The 27712-nt window shown below is 40.1% G+C and overlaps 1 protein-coding gene across 6 annotated transcripts in view; it reads right to left on the bottom strand.

The window, feature by feature from the left end:
• The window catches only part of LOC111840123 (adhesion G protein-coupled receptor D2), a 70140-nt gene that overhangs the window by 29621 nt on the left and 12807 nt on the right, over positions 1-27712 (bottom strand). For 5 of the 6 annotated variants that reach the window (XM_023804623.2, XM_023804628.2, XM_023804622.2 and 2 more), the window contains exons 17-22: positions 27568-27701; positions 27366-27481; positions 26333-26453; positions 8596-8637; positions 4659-4712; positions 2849-3041 (exon numbers count right to left, since the gene is read on the bottom strand). In XM_023804623.2, coding sequence (XP_023660391.2) covers positions 2849-3041; positions 4659-4712; positions 8596-8637; positions 26333-26453; positions 27366-27481; positions 27568-27701 — 660 coding nt within the window. The remainder of the gene's footprint in view (positions 1-2848; positions 3042-4658; positions 4713-8595; positions 8638-26332; positions 26454-27365; positions 27482-27567; positions 27702-27712) is intronic. The other variant, XR_002837306.2, reaches the window with a different exon arrangement.

Raw genomic sequence — 27712 nt, 5'->3', positions numbered from 1 at the left:
TTGACTCTACCAACCAGGTTTCAACCCAGAACCTCCTGAATGCAGGCACTGATCCCTAACCCACTGTGCTACATGCGTTAACATGACGATATATACTGTAATAATTCAATAAATACGAATTCAGTTACTGGGGTTACGGTAATTTAATTACTGCGATTTCTTTTGGGAGCATTTTAGCTGCAATTTCTGCCCTTTTTCTGGTCGCTGTGGTAGAGGTTTATGTCCCTCACCAAGAGAAGGATGGGAGGAATGTGTGGACCGACATGAAGGTAAATAAAAGTCTAAGCGCTAACACACTCACCCGCTTTATTTCTTTTTATTTATTTGCGCTGCGTACTACCGTCAGCCCCTCCTCCTCCACCACATCCCACGCGTCCAGCGCTTCTTGTAGTGCAAAGCCTTACACAACTCTGAAGGTCGAGCCTGGCGATTTGTCAGTCAGGGTTGGGGGAATATAAATAAGCCGTGGTGCATAAATTGCCGGAAAGTGTGTTTTATACTAGCTAAATCCATCCCATCGGGTTCCCATTTCCCCAATTAGGTCGACATCATTTCTCATCACAGGGACACCACTCCGTTTTCACTTCGCTTGCGAATCGAAGGGCTGCAGTGTGTTTGGTCGTTCTTATTTTTCAAAAGTACTGATTTAACATGTTCAAACTGCAGCATGGCCTTGTTTAAAACTTTTTTTTTAGCCAGCAGTTTCTCTCCAACTTACCTCAATATTATAAAGAAGCTTATGAAAAATAATTCTTAATTTTCCTGTAATAATTCATTCACACAAATGAATGTTTGAGTTTAAAATAAAAATCTGCATTGAAAATATATATATAAAGATATTACATCTTGATCATCACCTGTGCAGAAAACGGCTAGGTGTCTATACTATAACTATACTGTAAAAGCTGGATTCTTGGAAATTAGTGCCTTTTCTCACTGGACAGCTGTCTGCATGCATGGACAAAGTCCTGTTTTTATTCACAAATCTCTCTTTCATTAACCCCTATTATGCAATTAGCCTTTAAATCCATCACTTTCTGAAACATTTTGAAATAATGATTCAATGGATAAGAAGATACGAGAAGATACGAGAAGATACGAGAAGAGACAACACAAGACGAGGTGAGATATATGATAAGCCAAACCAAGACAAGACAAGGATAAGACAAGACAAGAAAAGATAAGATGAGACAAGATGAGATATGATATAAGCCAAGCCAAGACAAGACAAGGATATGACAAGACAAGGATATGACAAGATAAGACAAGGGTAGGACAAGACAAGACAAGACACAGCAGCAAAAGGACAGTACAGAGTATAAAAATAAAAAGGGAAAAGAATAAAAGCATGTACACAAACACAGTATTTAACAAATGACATCACTGCATCAGAAGCCAAGACAGTTAAGGAGCATTATAGTGTGAGAGAGTAAGTCATAAGCGGGCATGTTGCTGACCCGGGGGGGGGATCAGTATGCAAACACTGGCACCCGCTGATTGCGGCCCCCTTCTCATGTTATTTATAGTACATGTGGTTTCCCACGTTACAGCGGCTGCCGCTGTTACAAATTGCCCGGTATTAAATGCAAATCTCCGATCAGTGTCCCGCCGCGTTTGATAATCGCGGCATGTCTTCCTCAGAATGATTAGTTAGGGCACCCGTGCAGGCAGCATGCACACGCTGGACGCCGGCTTTTGATCGCCGCGCGCTAAATCATGCGAGGGACGTGATTTACGTGCACGGCCTATTATAAAGCCGGCGATACTTATCCACCCATGTAATGATGTGGATAATGATGGCCGGTAATCAATATTTGTGTTTATGGTTTTGCCTCAATAATATGGCCATGGCTGATGTAGCTGTGTTAATAGAGATGCACTGGTTTTACAAACAGCTCCGACATGCTTTTGTAACATTATAAAAATGTATATAATGGAATCAAATGGTGTCAAATACATCGCAATCCTAAAGCCTTATCTAGGCTCACTATACAATACTATATAGAGCTAAAATTTTTACAGTTATATCCAGGGGTGCTGCTAGAGATTCTGGGCCTGAAAAAGCATGTTATATTGGGCCCCCACCCAGACCAATCTAATTATGTTCCAAATTTTTTAAGGCCCTTGTCACGCAGGGGCCCTTGAAAGCATCCTACCCCTCCCCCACCTTTACGGTTATATCCAATTACTTCTGGCTAGTTCACACAACTAATTCTGCTATGGATATAGATTTCTTTATTATTTGAAGCCCGAGATTTTAACATCACTGTTATTTCAATTGCCATAGCTAGACATTTTTATCTACATAGACATATTTAAGCATCATCCTGCCAACTTCAACACACTTTGTTATTTCGCAATTCTCCAGGCTGCATGTATTTCTTTGGTATAGTAAACGTCTTTGTTACTTCGCTAATTTGAAACTTCTGAGGCAATAGGATTGGTTCATTTTAAAATGTTAGGGTTCTGAATTCAACTCATTTGTCGTCTGTTAATTTGAGAATAATTCCTGTCCATCTGTGTGTTTCTACTTAGAAGATCTTCCTAAATTCTTTATTTTATTTATATATATATATATATATATATATATATATATATATATATATATATAAAATTATTATTGCATTTTGTATTTTAAATGTGATTTTAATGTCTTTTATTTAAATGTGTTCTTCTGCCTTTGTAAAGCACTTTGAATTGTCTTGTGTCTGAGTCGTGCTACAGTTTATGAATTACATTTACAACATATAAACAAACTTGCCTAACGTGTCCTTCTCCTGAAAACATAAACATCAGGATATGCTTGGTGGAGTCGAAGGGAAGGATTCGGGTCTGTGGAGGGACTCACCACCATCAGCACGGACAGAGTCCTCATACGAGTCTTCACTGAGGTCCAGGACTGTGGGCTGCAAGCTGAGCTGGGTGCTGTTGGGGCAATCGACCCCTCCATGGTCCAGGCTGTGACTGGCGAACCCAGGTAGTGGAGTACTGGCCACACGGGAGCTGCTCATGGAGCTGGAGGGCCTGGAGCTGCCCCAATTCTGAGAGAAGTGGAGGACCATTAAGGGTAAAAGGGAGCTCTGACTGTAAGGGGGGGAAACCTACCGTTCCACCCTGACGTCAAGTAGCCCTTTAATAAGCAAGGCACTGACCCCCGAAATAAGACGCTGGCCAGATCAGGGACCCAAGGCTAATTTTTCACATGGAAAAATCACTAGAGAGGATGAATCTAAAGCTTTTCAAGGGTTACTGAGCAATGGAATTTCCCACCCTGCTATACGAACAATGTGCCGTCAAACCACAAACAGGAAAAAAATATACCATCAAATCGCTAGGCTGACCATGATATTCTCTGTGAAATTTTCATCCATGAATGCTTTACAATGATCACAATATGCACTTATTCTCAGTTAAAATAAAGATTAAATACAAATGAGATGCCTTCAGTACACCATGTTCGAAATCCCTCACAGCAGGCACAAAGCAGTTTAAAAAAATTCAGCTTTGACACAGAAATAAATCCACGAATAATTAATCACATTTGTTCCTACGATGTTTGAAATTTGAACTAAAACTATTTTTTTTACTATTCTGTTTTGTTCTTGCATTATATTTTATAAGGCAGGAATTAAATAATTTCAGAACCAAAATTAAATAAAATTTAATTAAATTACAATTAAATTATTAAATAAAAACATTTAACGATTTTACCATATGTGTAACATCTTCCACATCTCCTAGAAAATTGTAATTTTACACTTGACTCACATAATAGCCAATTCTATCATCACACGGTGAGCAAAAGGACACAACCATGAGATGCCCCCACTCAGATTTATATACAGGGCTAAAGGATATAGGTAGATTTACAGCACAGAAGGACGCTGGCCCAAAACGTCCGCCGCATGGGCAAACTCAACACCGACTCGGAAATCGGAAAATTGCCAGGGAGCATTAAAGGGCATGATAATGACGTGAACCTTCAATATATCAAGCCTCAGCTTCACATTTTAAAATTTTTTTTATAGCATCAACTTGTCAGGGGGTCAAAGGGAAGAACAGGCCCTATCCACCATTCAGCCCTGCCTTTGGAAACCCTCTCATTTCATTTTAAATTACCCAGCAGCGGCGGTTAAGTGCTAGACCGGGGCTGACAGCTATGTAACAAAGTATGACAAGCGGGGAGGGGGGTCAGCGCAATCCTCAAGCTACAGGAGCCACGAGTTACAGGAGGCCGATGTTAGCTACTTTTAAACCGGCCAGCAGACCCGAGAGATCTCGGATCTCAGGGAATGGCAGCTGGCGTAAATATCAGAGTGACAGATTAACGTCAGGGGTCAGACCATCCGGGATTAAGGACAGACCTGTGGTATCCCATTGCTGTCACCAGCGATATTTAGGTATTCCAGCAAAGTACGTAAACTCATCACCCGAGGGCGCATTCAGAACCAGTGTCGGTCTGGCAGAAATTGCGCTATGAATGCTGGGAAATCTGCAGAATTTGCCTCCACAAGCGAATTATAATGTTTGCACAGCGATCTTATTTGTAGAGCATAATTACCTTAGAGCTGCACAGAATCAATGCGGTTGAGGTAAAGGTCACACACTTACTGAGCTTGATCAGACTGTGGATATTAGGTGCGAACAGGAGCACGTACCGAAAAATTCAGAGCTCTCCGTCTCTCTTTGAATTTGTTGATGGTACTCCGAACCTGCAGCGGTTGAGAGAAAATTGGCAGACAGAGAGAGAGAGAAAACAAATTACACGCCGCTCCTGACAAGGGTCTTTCAGCTCGCCTTCCTCCATCTAACTTTACCTAAACTGTGAGGTCCAGAATAATGTTTACGAAACGGCAGACGAAAATATGCACTTGTAAAAATGAACGAGAGCCGCAGAACTGGAGAAGCAGAAGGCCGTGGTTTGTCAGACATAATGAGAGCTGATAGTGATACACAGTCGCAGCAAGCTAAGGAGACCACTTTAAAGCCTTCATCTGTCACACACTGCAGCCGCGTGCTCTGGAAATGAAGCCGTTCAATAACAGACTGGTCTAGCAGAACAGATTACAGCTGTTCCCAGGAAGGTAGCAGATGTTTGGCGAGGTAACAATCTGCCTGTTTTGTTAGCCGTCTATTTAAAATCTGTTCACACTGAAATTTAGCAAACAACTGGATTTTCACTGCGGTCCTACGGCTGCTGGCTCTGGAAAAATCAAGACAGACCTAATAAGACTGTTATTACTACATCACTAATTATCTACTAATTATTATAAGACCAGAGGGAGGTATACCTCTTCGTATTGCATTATTTGCATAATGAAATGTTTAAAGTAGAAAAATTTTCATCAGTTTTATCTAATTATAATAATAATTTTGACATATTATACCACCAACAAATGTTTTATTATCCATAAATATATAGTTAGCTATACCTCAAATTGTATATATTTCACTATTATATAAAAATATAGTAGATAAAATTGCCAGAATACACTCTGGAGACCCAGCCCTCAATCATGTGAGTGAGATCACATAGTAAAATTTTATAGAAGTTTAGTTCATCTAATAGATTAAAAAGTAACATAAGTACTAAATTATAAGTACTATAAGTACTAAATTACTCCCAAGAAAATCGGTAGCTTTGATTATCATGATACAGAGCGGCTGTGCTGTATACTGTAATGCTCCTTTAAAAAGAGTGAATGTCTCATACAAGAAAAATCACAGGACTTTATAATATGTTGACTTTTTTTTGTAGTATGTTGACTTTTATTCACAGGCAGTGAATTTATTAAGTGAATCCTGCTAAAGTCTCTCATTATAGGGTGATCTTGCAGTAACCGCTATGTTTACACACTCATCCACGAGTCCAAAACGCTGCTAAGACTCTATGGTGAGGGTCTGTCTTATGGAATCTTGTCTGATTACATGATGATCGGTGACTCAGCCCAGGGAGACAGACTCCGCCCACCACATCAATAACGGTGCCCCCCCTTTACAGCTTCATTACTGTAGAGTAAACTCTGTCATAAATTCTGCCCCAGGAGAAATGCAGGGAAATGAGGGCATGGGTCCCACTGTGTGTGTTTGCAGTAAAGTGGACAAAACGTGCTGACATCATTGAACATCAGCATCTCTGATCATAAAAGAGGCTTCTGAATAACTGGCTTATGCTAAACGTGCATAATTTTGAAAGCATGCCCTTTTATACACGGCTAAAAACTTGAGGACAGACTCAACAGCGTAAGAAACATTGTTTAAAGTTTCTTTTCGTTGTTGTTAGTCATTTGTCTCCTCTCGAAGTTTTATTTTATGGAACCATAGAGTTCAACTAAAAGCTGTTATAAACATCATTTCCATAGGAAAGTTCAGATTATTTAAGCACCTGCTCGCATCTTTGAGTTCCTGAACAAAAGCTAAGGTCAACAAATCAAAGAAAAGACTAAATAAAGATGAGAAAGGCCAATTAAATTAATGTTCTACTCCATACAGCTCAACAAAGCTTAAGAAAAGCAAAAAAAAAAAATTATAATAATTCAGCTAAATAAGTCAGACAAGGAGTACAAGGAGTACAAAGAGCTTAAGCTATAACAAAATCATCAGATTACAATTGTCTAGAATTTGACTATTTATATTTTCCCCCCACTTCGCAGAACGTTTTATTGCAAAATTATTTTGGTTTTTTTCAGAAGGTAATCAATTGTGTTGTCATAAAAATGTTCCATATTTACAGCAAATACAGTAGCTGAGAATTTAAAAAGTCTGGCATTTGGCATTAACTGCCCTTCTGCATTTTACCATCTCATGCTAGCCTTTATTTTATTACTTCTTTCAGAAAACCAAAAGGCTTGTCAGGAAACGTGAACCACTTGTGTTGTTTTTGTTTAGCAGTAGTTTCCATTTAGAACCTTTTTTTGCCCACCCATCTTTTTCTAAATTGCATCTTAAACTACATAAACAGTTCAGGGGAGATGCCACGCATAGAGAACAGAAGCGCAAAGAACGCTCCTGTTCATATCTACAAAACCACTCCGGAAAATACAAAGTGTGCATGTGTTGCTCCAAAATTGCAAAGACCCTTGGGTCGAGATGATAGAGCAACAAAATGGATTCCTTCGCACCAAAAAGGCACTTAAGTAGGGGGGGGTGATTTACTTTTACAGCACAGAGGGTTCGGCCTGAGTCCACCACTATCTCATGGTGCCATGAAGACTCAGGGATGCCTCACATACTTTGGGTGGAAAGAGAGAAGAATCTCCACCTGAGATGTTTCCAAGCCTCAACCCAGCCCTGAAGAGGTGCACAGGAGAAGTGAAGTCCACTCTTCCATGCAACTATAGCAGGAACATTACAGGCTCTTTTAAAAGGCAGCAGTACTGACTGGAAGGGCATCATCTCTAAATATCTTGTAAAACATCCAATAAAATGGAAAACACTGGTAGGCGCATTCATAAAGCCGGCTGGCATTTAATAGTAAACGTCAAGAACACAAAATATGACTTAACTATGAATTATGTTTTACACCATCTATAAGGTGAATTAAAAAGGAAGGAATTCATGAATAAAATAATTCTTAATGCACTAATTATTGTACATTGATGTAAAATACACATAAACAGAACTATGTTTATCACAAAATGTAACAAATTATTTTCAATGATTTAGCTGAATGTACAATAATACAGTGACCTAGACTGCACAGAAAGGCATAAGGTCTTCATTGGATTTCAGTTAATGGGGTGGGAGTCTTCAGAACTGTTATTATTTACATTGATCTTAAGGATAAAATTGTAATTCTACTTTTCAATCAAATTAAACTAAACAAGCATATTTTCTGGACTTAAAGTATAAACCAAATCAAAATGAAAAACAGAAATCCATTATAAATAATAAAAACTTTCTTCTACCTTTGAACATACACTGACAGCACCAGTGGATTTTTGGTTATTTCAACATGTAAAAAAAAGCTTGAGTCTGAATGTATAAAGGCTTTACAATAAATAAATATATATATATGTTTTCTCTCTAGAATTTATGCATGCTACATGGATGGCAATGGCTCATAAGACCATGCTAGGTACTGCATATTGTCCTACACATTAAACAACAAACTTCATTAAATTAATATAGCACCAAAAAATGCAAGCAAGATTAATACTCATAAAAATAAACAGTATTTTCTCGAGAAAGGGTAATTTTGCCAGCGAAATAATGATTTTCCTATGACATACGCCGAGCTCTACACGGCTAGCTAGCCTCGTCTCAGCTGCCGGTGCCACGCAGACCTTCTGGGCCCGAGAAGCCAGGTGTCAGAGTGTTAAATGGAGGGCCATGAGTTTAAAAACTTAAAGAGGCAGTGAAATATTAGTCAATGTGGGTGAGGAATGACTATCCACACGCAGGGGGTGTCAGTGTTTAATGGCGGGCCTGGATGCATATTGGACAGACCAAGCATGAAGGGCAGCAGGGAGTTTGGCGCACACAAGCCGCCTCGCCTCATCCCTTTGACTCGCGCCATCGTGGAGCTGTCATTTTTTTATTTTATTTTTTTCCCCTCACTCACTCCATCGGCCTTGAGACAACGCGCAGACTCACCTCTGTGTTGTAGACCCCGTAGATAAGGAAGATGAAAAGGCCCTGCACAACAACAAAAGGAAGAGCGGTTAATGTGAGGTCTCATCATATTATAATGGACATTATTTGGGCAAAGACATTAAAATTGGACATAAATATACAAATATAAAATACATAAATGCATACGTATATAGACACACACACACAAACACACACTGAAATATATGTAATGCAGACATATTTTATTGGTGCTTTAGACATATTCGTACTATGAATTGTTTATTTAACAATACGAACAAAATGCATTCTCGCATTAAAAGATACGAGAAGTCCAAAGCGGCTAAACATTAGAGCAATTCAGTCTGTATTTGCATGCTACTTTTTATTTATTTTTTTTTGATTTGCCACAAAGTAATAACATGAACGGCTTTTCACGCACACGAGTGCCGTCATAGGCAGGGCGAATTCCACACGGGAGGACAGGGCTACAAAACGACAAGATAACCCCAAGGTTCCCCGGGCTTTATTGGAGCCCATGCATTTCACTCTCGAGTGCTCAGCCTTTGTTCCCACGGAAACATGGGACGCAGAGCAAATGAAGGAGCAGGCTAAGTGTCGGCCTAAACAAGGATACTTACGATAAAATAGGAAACAAACTGAAAGGAAAGGCACATAAAGAGATTTCAGTTTGGTGCAAACTACAGCTAATGCTAAAAGAGCAAGAATCAGATGCCCTTGAGACTCGGGTACCTTCAGTGGCAAAAACGTAGTGATTTGCCATCATGTTTCTGATAGTTATTGTTAAACGAACAAGCTGTCCATTCACCGACTTAATAACACCGCATTTTGTGTAAGGCTGCTAGGTATAGACAAATGACAAGCTGCTCCTTTTCATTCAAATCTTGCAGATAAACGGCTCAAGAAAAGATAAAGCTGGGTTTGCGTAGCTTGTATAACTCCAGGATTCTCAATTCTTTTCTCCATCCAACTTTTAAAAACATTCAATTTATTTGTACGTGTGATAAGTTGCTTGAAAGAATAGCCAAGAGAATGGAACACGGAATACTTCACAGAAACATCCAGAAGCATACTTGGGCCCACACTGTCTACTGTACCTCTGTCACATATTTACTTCCTCCCTTTCCTTTGTCCCTTCGCTTGTTTCGTATGCTTCTTCACAGCCTTTATATGTTCTTCACTTCCTGTTACTACTACAGACATTCGCATATAATGCATCCGTTGTGTTAGGTGGTCAAAAAATCATAATTTTACAACAAATTCCAGTATAAAATAATGTTAATATAATTGTAACGATCTGGTTAATAGCCAGAAAACTTTCAAGTAACAATAATAATAAAAAAAAAAACTTTCAATGAACAGAATAGCATTATTATTCTATGCACATAGTATCTTTTGAACTATTCCACAAAACAATGTAAAACTATGCAAAAAACCAGCAAAGTCTTGCGTTGCATCGAATAAAATGCATAAAATTTTAAAAACTAATTAGGAGACAACCGAATGCTTAACAAGATAAACCCAGCAGACGTTTCTTTTGATCAACAAATTACCCTTGAAAACGAAAAAAATCAGGGAAAAAGAAAATGAAGACAAAACAGTCTCCTGGTTTCCATTCACCCTGCATCAACAGAGAGATGACAATTCTCCTACTGTTGGAATAAGAATCCTTAAATTTCTGCATTAACCTGTAAACAGAAAGGTAAGTAGAGCTTAGCTTTATTTATTTACTCAGGTAAATGCTGCTCTTAACGGTAAAAACATTTTGGCGGCCACCAACTTGAGCATGTCCCCTTTAGTCACATTGAGCACAGATTTCTTTTCAAATTTGAGGCTATACATCAGTAAATCATTTAGCACCAAGCAAGGACTGAGCGAGAACGCTCTGTATACTACAATGGGTAAGAGCGCTAGCTTCTCATTATTTCATGACAAGATACAGAAATTCACTTTCACTTTCATTTAAGGCCCTTTGCTCTGTTTATGGATGCCCCCTTTCATGCTTTCACTCACCTCTATCCTCCAGCCCCGTGTAATAAATTATTATAAATTTTCTCAGACGACCTCTCCTTTATTTTTTTGAACGCCCTAATGCAGAAAGTTAGGGAGTCTCAGGTAAAAATTTTCACAAACCCATTTTTTTTCTTTCTTATTTATGATGTTGTCCTTGGTAACGGAAATTTCAATGCACCAAAATGAAAACTATGATTAAGGGGATGGTGTGCCGGCAACGGAGAGAGACAACCGAGTTTGTATTTTCCCCAGGATATATATGATGCTTTCTGACACCACTTCTGTACCAAATGGACCTCACAGGGAGGATGATGGAGGGAAGTAGCAAGACGGTATAGAACCTTTCCATCAGGTTTGTTCCCTTATGTGATGTAAGTATATACCTGTATCATACAGTGGTCACTCACACCCAAATGAACAAATCATCACAGTGTCTGATTTTACAGAGAAATGTTTATCAAATTGTATCAAAATAGCAAGCAGAGGATTTCCATTCAGTTAAAAACCGATCACTATTTTCCAACTTAAACATCACAGGAACAATCCACTAGCAACTAACCTGCTTTTGCCCGCATCTACAATGGAATACTAAAAACTGTGGGTTCCACACTGCAAATCCATGACTAAATACCAAGCCCATAAGACTCACTGCCGACACCCCCCCCCCCCCCCGTCAGAGGCAAAATGAAACTGGCTGGTAAGTCAGTGCCCCCTCAGGCGTTTGTGTCCTACGCAGCTGCCTATGTCACCTACAGTATAGGACTGATCAGTCCTGGGAAGAGTACATTCCCTGTTAGTTAGGTCAGAGGTCAGAGGAGATAGCAGTGAATCTTACTCAGGTTTCCCTTTGCAGCATTAAAAGTCCAACATTTCATGGTTTTGCAACCGACTTCTGGACTAAAAGGGTGTCAGCAGTCGACGGTCATGGGCCACCTGTATATGGATGGTTTTCTGCTTTCCTCCGCAATGACGTAGGTAAGGAGCACGCACTGATACAGCGCGTAAGGAGCACGCGCAGACACAGCGCGTAAGGAGCACGCGCAGACACAGCGCGTAAGGAGCACGCGCAGACACAGCGCGTAAGGAGCACGCGCAGACACAGAGCGTAAGGAGCACGCGCAGACACAGCGCGTAAGGAGCACGCGCAGACACAGCGCGTAAGGAGCACGCGCAGACACAGCGCGTAAGGAGCACGCGCAGACACAGCGCGTAAGGAGCACGCGCAGACACAGCGCGTAAGGAGCACGCGCAGACACAGCGCGTAAGGAGCACGCGCAGACACAGCGCGTAAGGAGCACGCGCAGACACAGCGCGTAAGGAGCACGCACAGACACAGCGCGTAAGGAGCACGCACAGATACAGTGCGTAAGGAGCATGCACTGATACAGTGCATTGCCGCACCCACCCCACGAAAAACCACCTCAGGGATGAGAACCTGAGTGCAGCCATGTGGCAGGTGATACCTCAGTTTTTTTCCCCCGGTGGCTGGAGTGTCAATCCTGCCACCAACCCCCAAGTTTTTCCCTGTAAGCTGGAGGACCTCCTGGAGGTAGATTAACATCATACCAGGACAAAGCAATTGCAGGTTAAGGGCCTTGCTCAGGGGCCCAATGGAGTAGAATCACTCTGGGCATTCATTAGATTTGAACCAGCAACCTTCCAGTTGCTGGAACAGATCCCTAGCCTCAGAGCCACCACTCCTGCTAAGGAAAGTGAATTAATGCACACAAAAAATGAGACGTGCTGCCAAATAACATTGAGGCCAGAGGATAAATGGACAGGGCTTTCAGTTACCACAGAAGGTGACTTTTGCATCATTTAAAAATTAAGGCAAACAGTTTAATTTAGGATGCTGTGGTTGTGAAAGGTTGCCAGTTCAAATCTCAGGGTCGACAGTTTTCATGATTGGGCCTCTGCGCAAAGCCCTTAACCCCCAACTGCTGCACAGACCGTTTGACCCTGCCTTCTCAGGTAAATGTTGTTTTGAATAAAAGCGTCAGCTAAATAAATAAATAAAACGGAAATGTAGTTACCATTCGGCTAGCAGAGCAATGCTGCATACAAGGTCTTCGCAAGTAGTGTGTGTGTGTGTGTGTGTGTATATGTGTTTTGTGGGAATACATATTCAAAATAATATTTTTGTATTTAAGAAGGGATAAACCTGCTGCCAAAATCTGCTGTGGTGTCATTCGCAGCTTCACCAACTTCAGAGACAATGAATCCATATGGAAGCAGTTACAGAAACATGAGGTAAAATTCACACTTTCACAAATGATCTGTTAATGCCTCTGACCGCTTTAGCATAACATAACCTGCATACACGGCTTTTGCTCACAGCCTTTTGCGTTACATCTGGCAGCCAATGTCAACAGTGTTTTAACACCCATTACAGGTTCCTGAGTAAACAAGTAAACAATTAAGAAACAGAGCAACAATATGAAGTTATAAACTACAAACATACTTATCTTGTACGGATGTATACACTTATGAAAATGCAACCATATTTCCTGGTAAATATAAACAGTAAAGAAACTGGACAGATAAATGCAGTGGGTAGTTTATTAAAATGAGGACATCTTTTTTTATCCCATTGGGACAGTTGTACTTTTGCCTATCCAATCTTGATCTCCATGAGACGCTGTTTTCACCCTGAGACCCTGTTCTCAAATGTGTCTTAGGCAATTGAATCACAATAGACAGCTGAGACACGTCGCCCTTTACACCTGGGTCTATCATGCATCTCCAAGGTGTCTAGTTCACCACTCGTGTTCAGATTTCATTACTGCCTATGTTACTTCTGCTAGAAGGTCAAATAGCCCCTTGCACAGTTTCTGTGACGTCCTTGTTGAGGTTGTATTAGCGTTTACACTACAACAGATGTGTGTGCAAATGCATCCCAAACTTACCACTGCAAGTGGTTTGAGTGATCAGATCACAATGCATGGTGGTAGTTGTTCGCACTTGTATTTAGTGCTGTCCACTTCTGATTCGATTACACTTGGTTTTAAAATGTTTCTTGGGCTAATAGGGCCACAGACAGGTGAGAGCAAGCTTAGGGGATCACAGTATTGGGTTGGCCAGTGTCTGGAAGTCCTAAATCAGTTAGAGATAGGGGCCTTACTCAAGGGCCCAATGGTGGAATTAGTCTACTAGTCACGAGACTCAAACCAGCAACCATCTGATCACAAGCCAAAACCACTGAACCACACAACTGCTTGCTAATGCTAACACTGTGCTCCAGCAAACAGTGAATCGTGTAGCTGCAACTGAATGCATACAGTAAAGCAGTAGGACAGGGTTAAGCGGGTCATTTCTCCGTTGGCTAAGCACTGGAGCACTGTAATGGCTAAGATGCCTGATCTAATACTGTCCAGCCACTTATCCAGTACAGGACACTGAGGTACCTGAACAGTTTATTTCATTACAGTGCAGTTAGCATAAATGGTTCTTAGCAATAGGATTTTGCATAAAAGTTGGTAGAACTCTTCAGTGGGCTCAGGGTTTGGAGTTTGGTTCCTCCAGCTCTCTATGCCGCTTTTGTGTTCTCACCATGTTCCTGCATGATGCCTCCAAGTACTGTACTGCAGCTTCTTCCCGCAGGCCAAAAATACGCAATCACCCGAACTGATGTTTTGGAGTTGTTCACCCAGCGATAAACTGGCATCCTTTCCAGGGAGTCTCCAGCCTAGTGCCCTGTGTTTCCTGGGATAGGCTCCAGGCTCCATGACACTGTACTGGATTTTCAGGGTGGATGGATGGATGGATAAAATACATGCAGAAATATATAAGATGCAAAAAGTGTCGAAACTGAAATCGAGGATCAGGACAGAGGAACTGGACAATAGAGGCGGCCCAGCTGAAGCACATGCGAGGAGAGTGAACAAGGCCGGGTGAGGAGGACCGCCAGGACACCAACCCCCCAGCCCTCCCACCCACGGCTGGGCGAGGGGCAACCTCCCACAGATGGAGGGGACAGTACCGACTGTGATCAGTCAGGGTGGCGGGAGAGTTATTAACTTAGCCCTGAAACACCTACTTAATATAGGGGCAGTGGTGATGGCTAACAGAGCCTGGCTGAGGTGACAGCTTTTGGACCTGCTTGAGGAAATCCAATTGAAAGGCAGCCAAGGGGAACAACAAGCCTGAAACAGATGTTCCCTCAGCACCGGCTCACTGGTAGATACAGCAGAAGCCCGGACAAAACTGACAGGAAAGGCGGCATTCTTAGGATATTACAAATTTAAACTTTATGACCTGTTATAACTCGCCGTGTCATTTTCTTCTGTAATACTTCAAAGGTCATTTGTACTTCTGTACCACTAGAATAAATAAATATATCACACACAAGTAATACTGCCCATCTGCAACATATTTTATATGCAGTCATTTTAAACAAGAATGAAAATGCACAAATATTCAGTCTTTTTAAAAATACAAACCTAAAAAAATGAACACACGGCATGTTGTATTAGTACTGCAAACTATATTGGTGTGTTTCTTTTGTAGTTGGATGTTGGGGGGGGGGGTGGAAATATGCAGAACTAGTTACTACAGCTTTTGTCCTTAAGTTTTGCTAAGACTATATGGACAAACTTATTCGAACCATAAATCGGTGATGATGTTTTACGGCTGAAGGTGGATTGAAAAACAAGAGGTATTTTAATTAAGTAATTTATTTTGCTAAAACTTTTTTGCATATTTGCATGATTATCTGGATATTAGCATAATCCAAAACAATAGTTTGAATTTGAATTTGAATTTTCACTATCCATTGCAATCCATTTTGATTAAGAAACTTATTTACGGTTAATGAGCTCCTCAGCATAATCTAAATGCTGGTCTGGGAGCCGCCCGCGGACGGCATGTGAAGGTCCTGGGCTCCATTAGCATGTCACAGGGAGCCCATTCCCGAAATTTCATTGGCTGTGAGCATTACAGCTTCATCAAATGCATTTCATAATGGCACGGCAAAAAAACAAAAAACTTTGCACATGCAAATCAATCTTAAAATTAATTTGTAGATGAAAGCGAATAAAAATACATTAATGATAATGCTCTCTACAATATATGGTTCAAGAACCAAACGCAACTAAAGTTTAAAAAAAGATCCCAAGTTTTCCAAAACACATCATAAGTAGTAGCTTAATTATAAATAATCATTTGTATCTAATTGGGTATGTAATTATAGTAAACATAATTAAAAATTCTAATCATGAAATTCTTCATGGCAGCATGCTCTTGTGCCGTGTGCTACAAATTACATGGACGGCCAAAAGAATGCAAGGTGCACATTTTTTTTGTAAGTCCAATGTAGTGTCATTGCCTGGCCTCCTCTCATCATATTCACCAGCCATAAAAAGAATGACTCATTGCTACATTAAAATGATGCGTTCTGTAGTAAGGTCCTGCCTCTCTAGTTGATGATAGTTTGCACTCTGACATTTATAGCTTCTCATTTAATGTTCTGTTTTTACAGTAAAGGTGGAAAGTCTGACTATCACATTTAATATTACCATTGTTTCTTTCTGCAATATACAGATTCAGAGAACAATGACATAAGTGTAGGAAAGCAACTTAACAGCTATTAATCTCAAAAAGTAAATGTGCAAAATAAAAGAAAACCCAAGCGAAGAACGTGCAATCAGATGTGAACTTGGGCGCCCCCCTTAGGCGAGATATGACCTGGGGGGGGGGGGGGGGGTAAGTAATGGCATGTACTGTCAGACTGCCACACCTTGCTAATGGCTAATACACTCCATGCTGGCATTAATCATCATAAGGCAGGAGTCTAGCCTGGTGTCACATCCGGTCACATTCTGCTCTGGAACGCTGGACTTCCAAGCAGAAATGAACAGTGGTTTATCAACATGAAGACTTCATGTGTCTTGATTTCAGGGCTCCGGCGTCATATACAGATGCTCGAGCCCTTGGGCAGGTATCAAAGAGTGGCTTTCGTTGCGTCTTTGCCTTAAAACGCCTTTAACTTCTAGGCCAAAAAGTATTTGGTATAAATATATTATTGACTTTCACCTCGTATTTCCTGTTGTTTTACTAGCTGTACCAAAATCACAAAATAGCCAGTAATAAAAATTAAGTTAAATAATATTATGAACATATGAACCGAGTGAGCCCAGCCTGAAATTCTCATGGCAGTTAGGCAACAACTTAACCCTGAATCAAGATCCTTTCAAAGACAACAGATTAGAACATACATTCACTTAATGATAATAATTAGCAGGAATAATGGATCTGAAGTGCATGAGCTCAACGTGAGCCAGTATGCCGGACGTAGAGTGTCAGTCATTCTGAGATGGCAGCCTTTCCACCTTCTAGAACACAACGGACAGAAAGCTAGTCAGTAAGAATTAGCATGCCTCTGTTGAAGCTCATTAAGGGAAAACAATGCCGATAGCTATCAAGGGGCTGGTACGAGAACAAGCAGCACTTCTTATGCCTGACAACTAAAGCTAATTAAATCTAATTAAATCTGCATGTCCTTAAAAATATATACCAAATATATCAGTAACATAATTTAAAGCCAGATGATCATATAGTTTTGTGTAAAGATGTTAAATGCATTCTCATAAACATCATTATTCAATATTCTGAAAATATATCAGATAAAAACAATATTGGATTATTCCTGCGTAACATTTGTAGTTGTGCCTTTGTCAAAGTAAATGAATAAAATATTTGTATTAGATTATATATTAATTTCCATGCAAAACACAAAAAGCTCACATTTATATGCAATACAAGAAGGGCCAGCAGCTCAGCTTTATTTTCTGGCACGCTTAACCAAAAAGGAGGGTTTTCTGACCCTGAATGTCCGAGTTCCCATTAATTACTGGCAAAGTTCACCATCGAAAGCTAACAGTCCACAGCGTTCAAATTAAGAGATGGAAAGACTCCCACCTCCACCCAGAAGAGTGGAGAAGCCCTGACAGCTATAAATGGAAAAAGAGCTTTAATTAAAAATAGAACAGCCAATGTTCAGCATGCAATTTTGGGGTTGGGGTGGTTTCTGTCCAATGGGGTCATATTATTATAAGAGGGGTCACGGGGTTGCTGTCGCTGGTCATGTGACCCTCAGCAGGCTCTGGGTATTGCATGACATGGTTTGCTTTCGTATGACAGAAACACCACCCAAATTAACTGGCAAGTAATTCTTAAACAAATAAATGTTTCTATGTGTAGAAACTCTCGAGAGGCATGAAGACAGAATTTAAATTTGACAGGAAGCCTATTATTTCGCAAGCTTGTTTCTTCAACCTAATATACAAACCCAGGTTAATTATGGTTGGGTCTCTATAACAGATTATTCCTTTGTTCCCAAATACCTTAAATTATAAAGCTGTCATTAAGTTTTAAATCTTTTGTCAAAATCATACGAATATCTGATTGGACCTTACGGATAACCTAGGGAAGAAATTTCAGTTCAATTCAGTTTCCAAATGACTCACCTTGCTGAGTAAATATTTTCCAATGAAAAACAATGAAACTAGTTATTTTATAATAAGTATATAATTTTATAATAAGTTTATAATAATGAAGCTACAAAGAAACATTTAATAAACACATTTGAAATGCATTTTGTGGTTACAGTTTAGTGGAAGTTGCTTAGAAATGTTTACAAGGAAGCCTGGAGTTAAATTATTGGTGTAACAGGTTTTCATTCTTCATTTCATTCAAAATGAAATGCAAGTAGTTTTAACTGTATTTGGAATTAATTGTATTTGCAATTACAGATATATAGACCTTTACTGTGGCATAGATAGTGACATAATGAGTCATTTTTATTAACAGTGGATCGACGCATTTGTAGAATCAGTCTTACGCAAGCTTTAACATCACCCTGCGACATAAAATAGACTGTGGACATGTGAAACATACATGAATCTATTTGAATAATTTTAAGATGGTATCCCTGCCCCAAGGACCCAGCCAAGGTGGCGGCTCTGGGTCACAGCTGAAGTCACACATTGGTCACTTGTTTTTACATCTAGAAGAAACATCTTTGATGGGATTTTTTTAAACTATACCGCAGAAGCCGGGTTAGTTCTGAGAAGGTACTGCTCCTGCAATCTCAAACAACCAAAAATGAATGGCATGGTCTCTGTGGTCCAGCCTTGAAGGTCAGAGAGATACTGAATTTATGAGAGCTGCAGCACCTGCCTGAGAAACTAAAGTCATGTTGTTTTAGAGCAGTGGGGCTTTAAAATAACCCAACTCCCCTTTGTCTGGGGGGTGGGATTGGTGAGGTATGTACTATGGAGGACTGCGGATCTCTCTCTACTGTCCCTAGTGAAGGCATCTTGGCATCCTCTGGAGTAGGCTTTCCAAATTCCAGCAAGAAGGGGGTCGTCTGCCAGAGAGGGCTAGAGGGCACACAGCTGTGACTGACAGCTGAGGGCGGTACTAAGCTGCTACTGATACCCCTCCCACCCTTATCAAAACAAACATCCATCACAGCCAATCAGAGACAGCTCATGGAGAGGCCGCACCGCATGGCTAATAGGCGCGACGCCCACTTATCCACGGGGCCATAAATCTAACAAGGCACCCTGTATCACTGGATCTAATACCCAAAATGGTCTTTTTAGAGTCACCAATCCAGGCTGTTAAGGGGTGTGATGCCCCAGGTCAGTAACGTGTTTAACTTCAACATCTAAGGGATGACCACTGCGTTTGTAGGGTAACAGCTACTCCACAATGGAGTGGAAGAGGATAACGATCTGTGGCAGTCACCCATGCTGTGATGGACAGAGAACCAAATGGCAATATCTTTTCAACTAAGGTCTTCTCGTGACACAGTTAAAATATTGCACTGTGACATCCAAACTGAGATCCATCCGTCTTCCACAACTGTTGCTCCAGTACAGGGTCGTGGTGAACCTGGCGCCTATCCCATAAAGCACCTGGCATAACGTAGGGGACACCATGGACGGGACGTCACTCCATCACAGGGCAAGCACACTATGGATAAATTTAGAGTGACTAATTAACTGCATGACTTTGGATTGCAAGAGAAAACCAGAGCAATAAAAAAAAAAATTGGAAAAGGAGATTTTCATCAAATTCATATTTTCCTATAAAGAAAGACCTAAAGCAGGAGTTAACCCTCATGTTCCTTAGCCCATTACAAAACACTTGTACACCTGATTTAAATCCAGTGACAAATAAGGAAACGCACCTGAATATGACCTTCAGCGCGACCTTCATTCAACACAAGATGCACGTTTAATGCTAGTATATTATATTTCCCCAGGGCTCAGAACCATATAATTAGGCCTGCATGCGTTCTGCCTTCATGCCGCTTTCCCTCCTCTTGCTTTACATTCAATTAAATTGTTTGCCCTCAATTGCTTGCATGTAGAACCCTGGTTCTGTGAGCACATATGCATGGACAGAACCGCACATCATTCCGTCAAAATTAATTTTGTTCACTGCCAGTCAATAATCTGCCTACCCTAAATGCATTATTTTATATGCACCTTGAATAGATATATTACCAAGCACTGATACGATACAAAAAATGCAAATAGACAACTGCTCAACCAAATCTGCTGAAATGCACTGTATTACATGCATTTTGTACATAATGCTAACACTACTAGACACATTATTAACTAATACTATTATCAACTAAAATCTACTCTCAACTACTGTACTACAGATGACTGGGTTTACCATCCAAAACACTGTATTGCACCTACTTCAACAGGCTAGTAGGTGCAAATATTATTAATACTATCAACTACAAGTCGTACCATCCAAAATCATATACAGCACATACACGCGAAGCATTTTAACAATGTTTGACTTCTGAAAAATGTCACCCCTCTGAAAACAGTAGGAAGACATACTCTGCCAAAGTCTACTGAGAACAAACTCCAAGCAACCCCCCCCACACACACACACACACACACACACCCCAAGACTCAACCCTTTACGATCTCCAGTCCTCTGCTTGCCATGTGCACTTTCAGCTGCAGGGTAGATGAATGTGTATCATCCACTGGGAATAGTATGAAACGGCCATGTTCCGGCCCTACCATCCTGCCAGGACACTAAACATCAAAAACGGAGAAATGCACCTTTTACTACTCTGGGAAATGAAATTAGCTTTCCTTAGAGCTGACCTTTCATTCAATAAGCATGCAGAGTAACTTGAAATTCCATAAAAACTAAAAGCAATTGGACCTCCTTCAGATTTCTACAAGTAATACTTGATCATTCATTTATTTATTTATTAAACAACATAAATAGAAATGCAGTACTAATCTGTTAGCACATGTATAAAAATTTCATACTAGGTCAAGTCACATTGGGGAAATTACTGTTCATGCAAAATATTAAGGCCTGGCATAACTTTAATCAATTACAACATTCATATTTTGTGAATAAAAGTAAAGCATGAAATGATACTGCTTGGATTATGCAAATCAATAAAAAATTGTTTGATTGCCTAAATAAATACCTATATACACTACAGATATTAAAGAGTTACAAACTTTTCACAACTTTTCACAACGACTACCATTGTAATAACTAAGTTCAAACTACTGAATTTCTAATGTATTGGTGGAATATTTTCATTTACTAGTGAAAGAAATAAACAGGATGAATTGCCGCTGCCCCCTTGTGGATAACATTTCTGGGGAAAAATGATGCAAATTACATCAGAAACACACGGAAAGTTGACAGCTCCCGGCACTGCTCGAAGAAAGAACAAATTGATTGCGATTTAAAAATCACTAATTCCCAAGGTAATAAACTGGGTTTAAACTGATTCCATAGATTAAGAACAACAGCGTCTATAAAGTTTCTTTGGTTACTAAAAAGAACACCTAACGCAGTTACAAATCCATACAAACTAGCAAATACGCCTAAACAAACAAACCCGGCTGTGTTCTTATATGCTCTTAAGTTATGAACTCATAATCCAGTGAACAATGAATGACCTGGAGCCCATTATATCCAGGTAATGGATAGCGATGGAGGAATGAATGACGCTGCAGTGAAATTGGATGACAGAGGGTCAAGCAATTTATGGTCATTTGAAAACCTCACGCTATTTATTTCTGGCATGATAAAAGAGGCTGTGAGGCACGGCTGTATTCGTAGTATCTTAAGCCCGTAAATGGTGCTTAAAAGAGAGCGCCCTCGATGGAGGGGGAGATGTTTTGCGGCTTTATTCATTACTTTGATTGGAAATAAGTCGCTATTGACATTTTCACAACGACACCAAGGCCAGATTTTAATGGCAGGTTACTATTAGCTGAACTAGCGCTAATATTCCCGTGTATAAATGGAGCATTGGTTTAATCTGAATGTTATAATTGGATTTTGGAGTTTGGATTCAATTCATTGAATTGGAGTTTGCTTCGAAATGCTTTGAAAAAATCTGTCGCAAACGGCTTATGCAAACGAACGAAAAGGGAGAGCAGAGAACGCGCGGACACGCGCCAAATAACTAATAAAGGTAAAATAAAATAAAATCTCATTTTAAAAGACGGCTGTACAATTAATATATTAGCAAATCAGACAGGAATTGTGGTGTTTTTTTAAAATATGTGGTTGTAATTTGTACTCTTCCTATTTGAGAAAAACTAGAAAGAAAACGGAACCAGATCCAGTAACGCCACAATTAAGCATGAGAAAACGGGTATTTGCTGAACTGGTTACCCGCGCGGAGCTTCGGGCTTTGCCTTCAATAGCCAGCGATTCACATCCACCGACTGCACTGAAAGAAAAAGCCGTAGTTTTACCAACCCTTCATTCGCTTCAGGTTCCATACACTCCACAGTACGGAATCAATGTGATATTTATTGGTAGCAATTATGTTTTCATTAATGTTAAATGCTATCCTTTGTCCGTTACAGATACAGTAACTAATTACAAATTACAGTTTAGTCCAGTATTACAGGTAAATCCAAGGGCAGAATTAATTAAAATATACCACTTTTATTGTTTTGCATTTATAAGCATAAGAAGACTAGTTTCTTTTTTATTAACTTTCCTGTTTTCTGTAACAATGTGTCTCACTATATATTAGACCTATTATGGATTTTTGGCTGCATTTGAAATAACTTTAAAAAGTGATACATACATCTTTTTTTTGGAAGAGATTATTTAAACATTAACAAAAGGGGACTTTTCTCTTGTTCAAGTTCCTTTAGAAAAGAAAAACGTGCAATGAGAATATGACAAAAGGAAATACCCCCATTGGATACCCCCAGCATACTACACCACATTTGCAGAAATATTAATTTCCTTCCAAAAAAAACTAAAGTTCTTAAACAAATCCAGTATAGAACCATAGCTCTAATGGAATTAGACCTTTTGTGTTTCCAAATTGAAGGTCTGTTTTTTTTTGTAGGAAATACTATCTAGTCTTTAGCCTGGACTTAACATGGCATGTAAGGGACTGGGCTGCCAGTTTATGCAGCCCCAAATCCCAGGAGGGGTCTGGCCCCAGTACCCCTGGGCAAGGTACTTGACCTGAATTGATCAAAAACTATCCATCTGTACAAACGAATAACACGAATGTAATAAACATGTCAATCGTCTCAAAGGTCCTCTAAATACGAGTGGTAGGTAAGCAATATTATAAATTTTATGAAGGATACTAGAAAAAAAGAATTATTGTGCCTGAACAGACTTTAAAATATGGATAAGAAAAACTGTACTCTACGTGAACTGCACACAGATTTTATAAACATAGCACATGGTACCTGGTAAACACCTTGGGTGGCATAATTAATGTTTTTTTTGTTTTGTTTCGCATGTTATCCCCTTGCAGGATTCTGCTTTGTACTCTAAAGCCTCCAATGACATGAGCTTTGGTGAACTGTCATCTGTGAATTGTCCATAGCATGATGATCGTGTGTCGAGGTCTACAGCAGGATGGACTGGCATCCTGCCCGGCGTGTGTCTGGCCCTGTGTTCTGCACTTGCTGGTAGAGTTTCTAGACCAGGGGTCTCAAACTCCGGTCCTGGAGAGCTACTATCCAGTAGGTTTTCTGTCTCACCTGGCTTCTGATGAGCCACACCTGCTCCTAGTATTTACCTGAGAACAGGTGTGGCTCATCAGAAGCCAGGTAGGATAGCAAACCTACTGGACAGTAGCTCTCCAGGACTGGAGTTGGAGACCCCTGTTCTAGACTCACCAAGACACTGTACTGGATAACCAGTACGGGAAATAATACAAATGGTGTAATCAAATCAAATCATTATTCAATACAAATGGTCATTTGATTATGTTGCATTAATTTATAGTAACACTTTACTTGAGGGGCACAAGTAACTTAAGTCAGTTACTACTCAAGTACTAATAATGAAAAGTATAGTAACTGCATGAAATACACAAACAATTATGACTGATTAATGATGAACGAACATGGGATCAGGACATAACACTTAGGCCACGCCTACACGTACACAGGTATTTTTAAAAGCGTAGTTTGTTCTATGCGTTTTGGCCTTTCATCCACACGCAAATGGTGTTTTATGTCACTGAAAATGGAGCTTTTGTAAAACCTCGTCGTAGGTGAAGATTTTCAGAAACTGCACTGTTGTCCACTTTGACATCAGAGCGGGTGCTGTTCGCTGTTTACATTAGCCGTCTTTAGCCTAGCAGAACATGGCTTTCCAGTTAGAGTTATATCGCCCCCTGTTGGTTTGGCGTGCTCTTGACGGCGCATTTCAGGGTTATCATCTGAATAGAGATTTTTTTTTTTATAACGAAGGAGGAAAAACACCCTTTTTAAAAATACCCATGTACATGTGGACAAGGCCTTAGTTTTTGGTTAATTAATACATTAAAGTAAGAGTGTACAGACGCTCCTCTACTTACGAATGAGTTACGTTCCAAACAGTCGTTCGTAACTTGAAATGTCCGTAAGTCGTTATTCAACATCATTTTAACGGTATACGCAAGTACAAACAACTAGGGTGCTGGGAGTACGCACGCTATGCTGCTGCGCGTTGGGAGTAGCAGCCAGAAGGAATTGGCGCACAGAAAGGAAAAACTGATGTTGCGGACAGGAAACAGGAGTCCAATGAACACAATTTGGACTTACAGCCCTCTTCGTTCGTATGTCTGAAAGTTCATAAATTTAAAGTTTGCAAGTACAGGAGTGTCAGTACTACTACATTACTTGTGCAAAATGTTACAATTTATTCTGATATCATTAAAAAGGCCGACTACAGGGATTAAGCAAGCAGTACTAACATGTCAGTCAGCAGCAAAATGGGCAGCAAGAAAACATTGTCGCTAATTTCCTGGCAGCTTGATTTGTTGCTTAAAGTTTAGCACAGCAGTCAGGCAGAAGCTTTTTCACGGATGCCCATATTAATTATTGTTGTGATAAAACGTTTAATGATCCGACTCTTCTAAATCTCTATTGATCTCTTAAATTTATTGCTCAATTAAAGAAACGCCTGTTGAAAGATGATTACAAATCATTACTGCAGGCCAGCAACGCTGTAAGAGTAGAAGATACAGCAAAGAGCATGTGCATCTCACTTTAAGGGTTATTTCACATATACTCATGTGATTTAACATTACTACAAGCTAGAGAACCAGAAATGGAACACATTTGTTCCAATGTGATGAATTCTTTTCAGTACAGTTTGCTGGGGAGTATTTTTTTTCTATCTGACTTTATTCATTTAGAACATGGTTGCAGTTTTTTTTAGAGTAGAAACTATGATTGGTTTAAATAACCACAGTTATGTTTTAATCCAACAATGAAAAAACATTTAAAATATTGAATATAAAAGGATCTGGATACCATTAACTGTGCTTTGGCACAATTTCAGAATTGTGGTACTCTGACGATAAATTTAAAAAACAGACGTATTAGCTAGAGTATTTACAGCAGTAATGTACACTATACACTAAAACGGTATATGAAAACATCAAGGAAACTGTATTTAAATAGTTTTATCAGGAAGTGAAGGTTGGTGGTAAAATTGATAAACTGTTAATGTATAATTCTATACAAAACCACATAAGTTGACTATAAACAAAAAATAAAGTATATAATAAAAACATTAACAGCAATATAGTTTTCAGTTCATAACACTTTTTACCAGGTACTGTATTTACTTCAGACCAGGACAAAAATGGCAATTGTTCTTCCAATGGATGTTTTGTTGTTTGTTTTATGTCTTCTAATATAGAGGTTGAGAAAGATTATAAATTACCGAACGTGGACAACTATTGAATGGGTAAGAAAAAACAGCCATATTGACTTTCCTCTACCACACAAGGTTAGGTCGGGGGTGTGACAGAATAAATACAGACACCAAGGGTTTTCAAATCTAGGCTCTGGCCTCTACACCACAACAAAATGGGATCCAAAAAAGTGCAGATTTTTAGCCAATAAAACAAGCCTATCAAACTAAGGGCAGAAAATTTGGTTTAAATGTTTAAAAATGAGTAAAACAAGTTGGTCATAAACATTTTAAGCATCATGCCAGTAAAGGATGAGAATGTTTTGACTTCTGCTTCAATCTTAACACAAACATGTCATCTTGAACGTTGATTTGATTGTTTTTTTAAAGACAAACGATGAAAAACACCATGCATACCTATGTTGCTCCTTGAGCATACTGCTAATTTTTTCCTTCCATGAGTATGAGGAATAAATGAAAAGCCTTGAGTGGAAGAGGGGAAATCTCCCGCAGAGAGCTAGACACAAGCAGAGAGAGGCCCTACCTGCAAGGAGTTGAGGATGACGAAGAGGAAGGCCATCACAATGGAGAACGGTACCAGGACCCCGGATAGCCAGGTAAGACCCAGGATTGGGAGCAGCACCATCACCGCCTTCACCGCAGCACTGGAACAAATCCGCCCCCCCTTAATGAGGTGAGGAAGGACCCCACAATCTTTACACAGAGCCATGAGTCAGCGCTCTGGTCAAACCGGGACGCTGCCCGTTACACTAGATCTGGTACCGGCCAGTGAGACGTTCCAACCCAACGGAAGCTGCCAGTTTGAGACACATCGTGACCATTTCCATTCTCCTAGTCTTACTTAATTTGGTATAGCAGGAAAACTGGCTAAAGTGGTTTGACTGACATGTACACTCTAACTTTGAGGGTTTAGTACTCTGACATATACACCAAAGACACATCACTAACCTGTGAGGATCTATTTTAAACTGAGGAAAGGTGAGTAGCAAGAACTCAGCCTTTTTTTTCCCTCACAAGCGAGTAACGTTACAGAGGAAGCTTGCGTATGATTAATGACTATCAGTAAAAGTGCCCTTTAATGTAACTTTCTTAAACATAAGCAAACAGTGCAATATATCAAATAATTTGGACACTGTTCAAAGAATATCAATAGAGGAAGGAAATAGCTTTGACAAGGAAAGCATTTAGGTGAGTTACACCCTGAACGTGCTGCCTTTTCTTAGAATCAAGCAGAAAATGCTGACCGTCACACAGACAGTCATATTTCACCAACAAAAGCTTTTAACAAGAACATGAGTGACTAACAGACCCATTTTTGTTCAAAACCAACAACCCCATTTGCCATGGAAGCCCTGTTTTTGGACACCAGGAGAGATTATAACTATATAAGTGAACTGAAGCTAAAGTAATGTGAAGTAATACAAATTAAAGAATAAGTAAAGTTACATACACGAGATCACAATTTGAACTGAAAGAAAACTGACTGAATTCAAAGTGGACGGCTAGTGACAAAAGAAGAAATGCTGCCCTCTAGCGTCCACTGATGAGTAGCTCACCGGGTCTGCTCAAACGTTTGCTCTGCAGGACTGCTTTTCAGTGCTAGCATGATGGACCTCCTCTTGGCCGCGGAAATGGCAATAGCCACCACCCGCGCGAGGACCATGACGTTCACCTGGGACGCAAGGACACGGCCAATGAGGCGTGGCGGCAGGGACGGCGGAGCGCGGGCAGGTGGCAGGAGTGCCACAAAAGCCTTACCATGATGATGAAGATGACGGGCCCCACGAAGCCCCAGATGACACCATTCTGCACGCTCAGCCAGCAATGGCCGTCTCCTGCGTACCTCCCAGAAGCCGAGGCCAAAGTGATGGCCACCACCAGAACCGGGAGCCCTGACCCGAGA

Source organism: Paramormyrops kingsleyae, chromosome 15, assembly GCF_048594095.1.
Source record: "Paramormyrops kingsleyae isolate MSU_618 chromosome 15, PKINGS_0.4, whole genome shotgun sequence".
NCBI lineage: Eukaryota > Metazoa > Chordata > Actinopteri > Osteoglossiformes > Mormyridae > Paramormyrops > Paramormyrops kingsleyae.
Note: the sequence above shows the minus strand (reverse complement) of the source record. Positions and strands in the feature narration are given on the sequence as shown.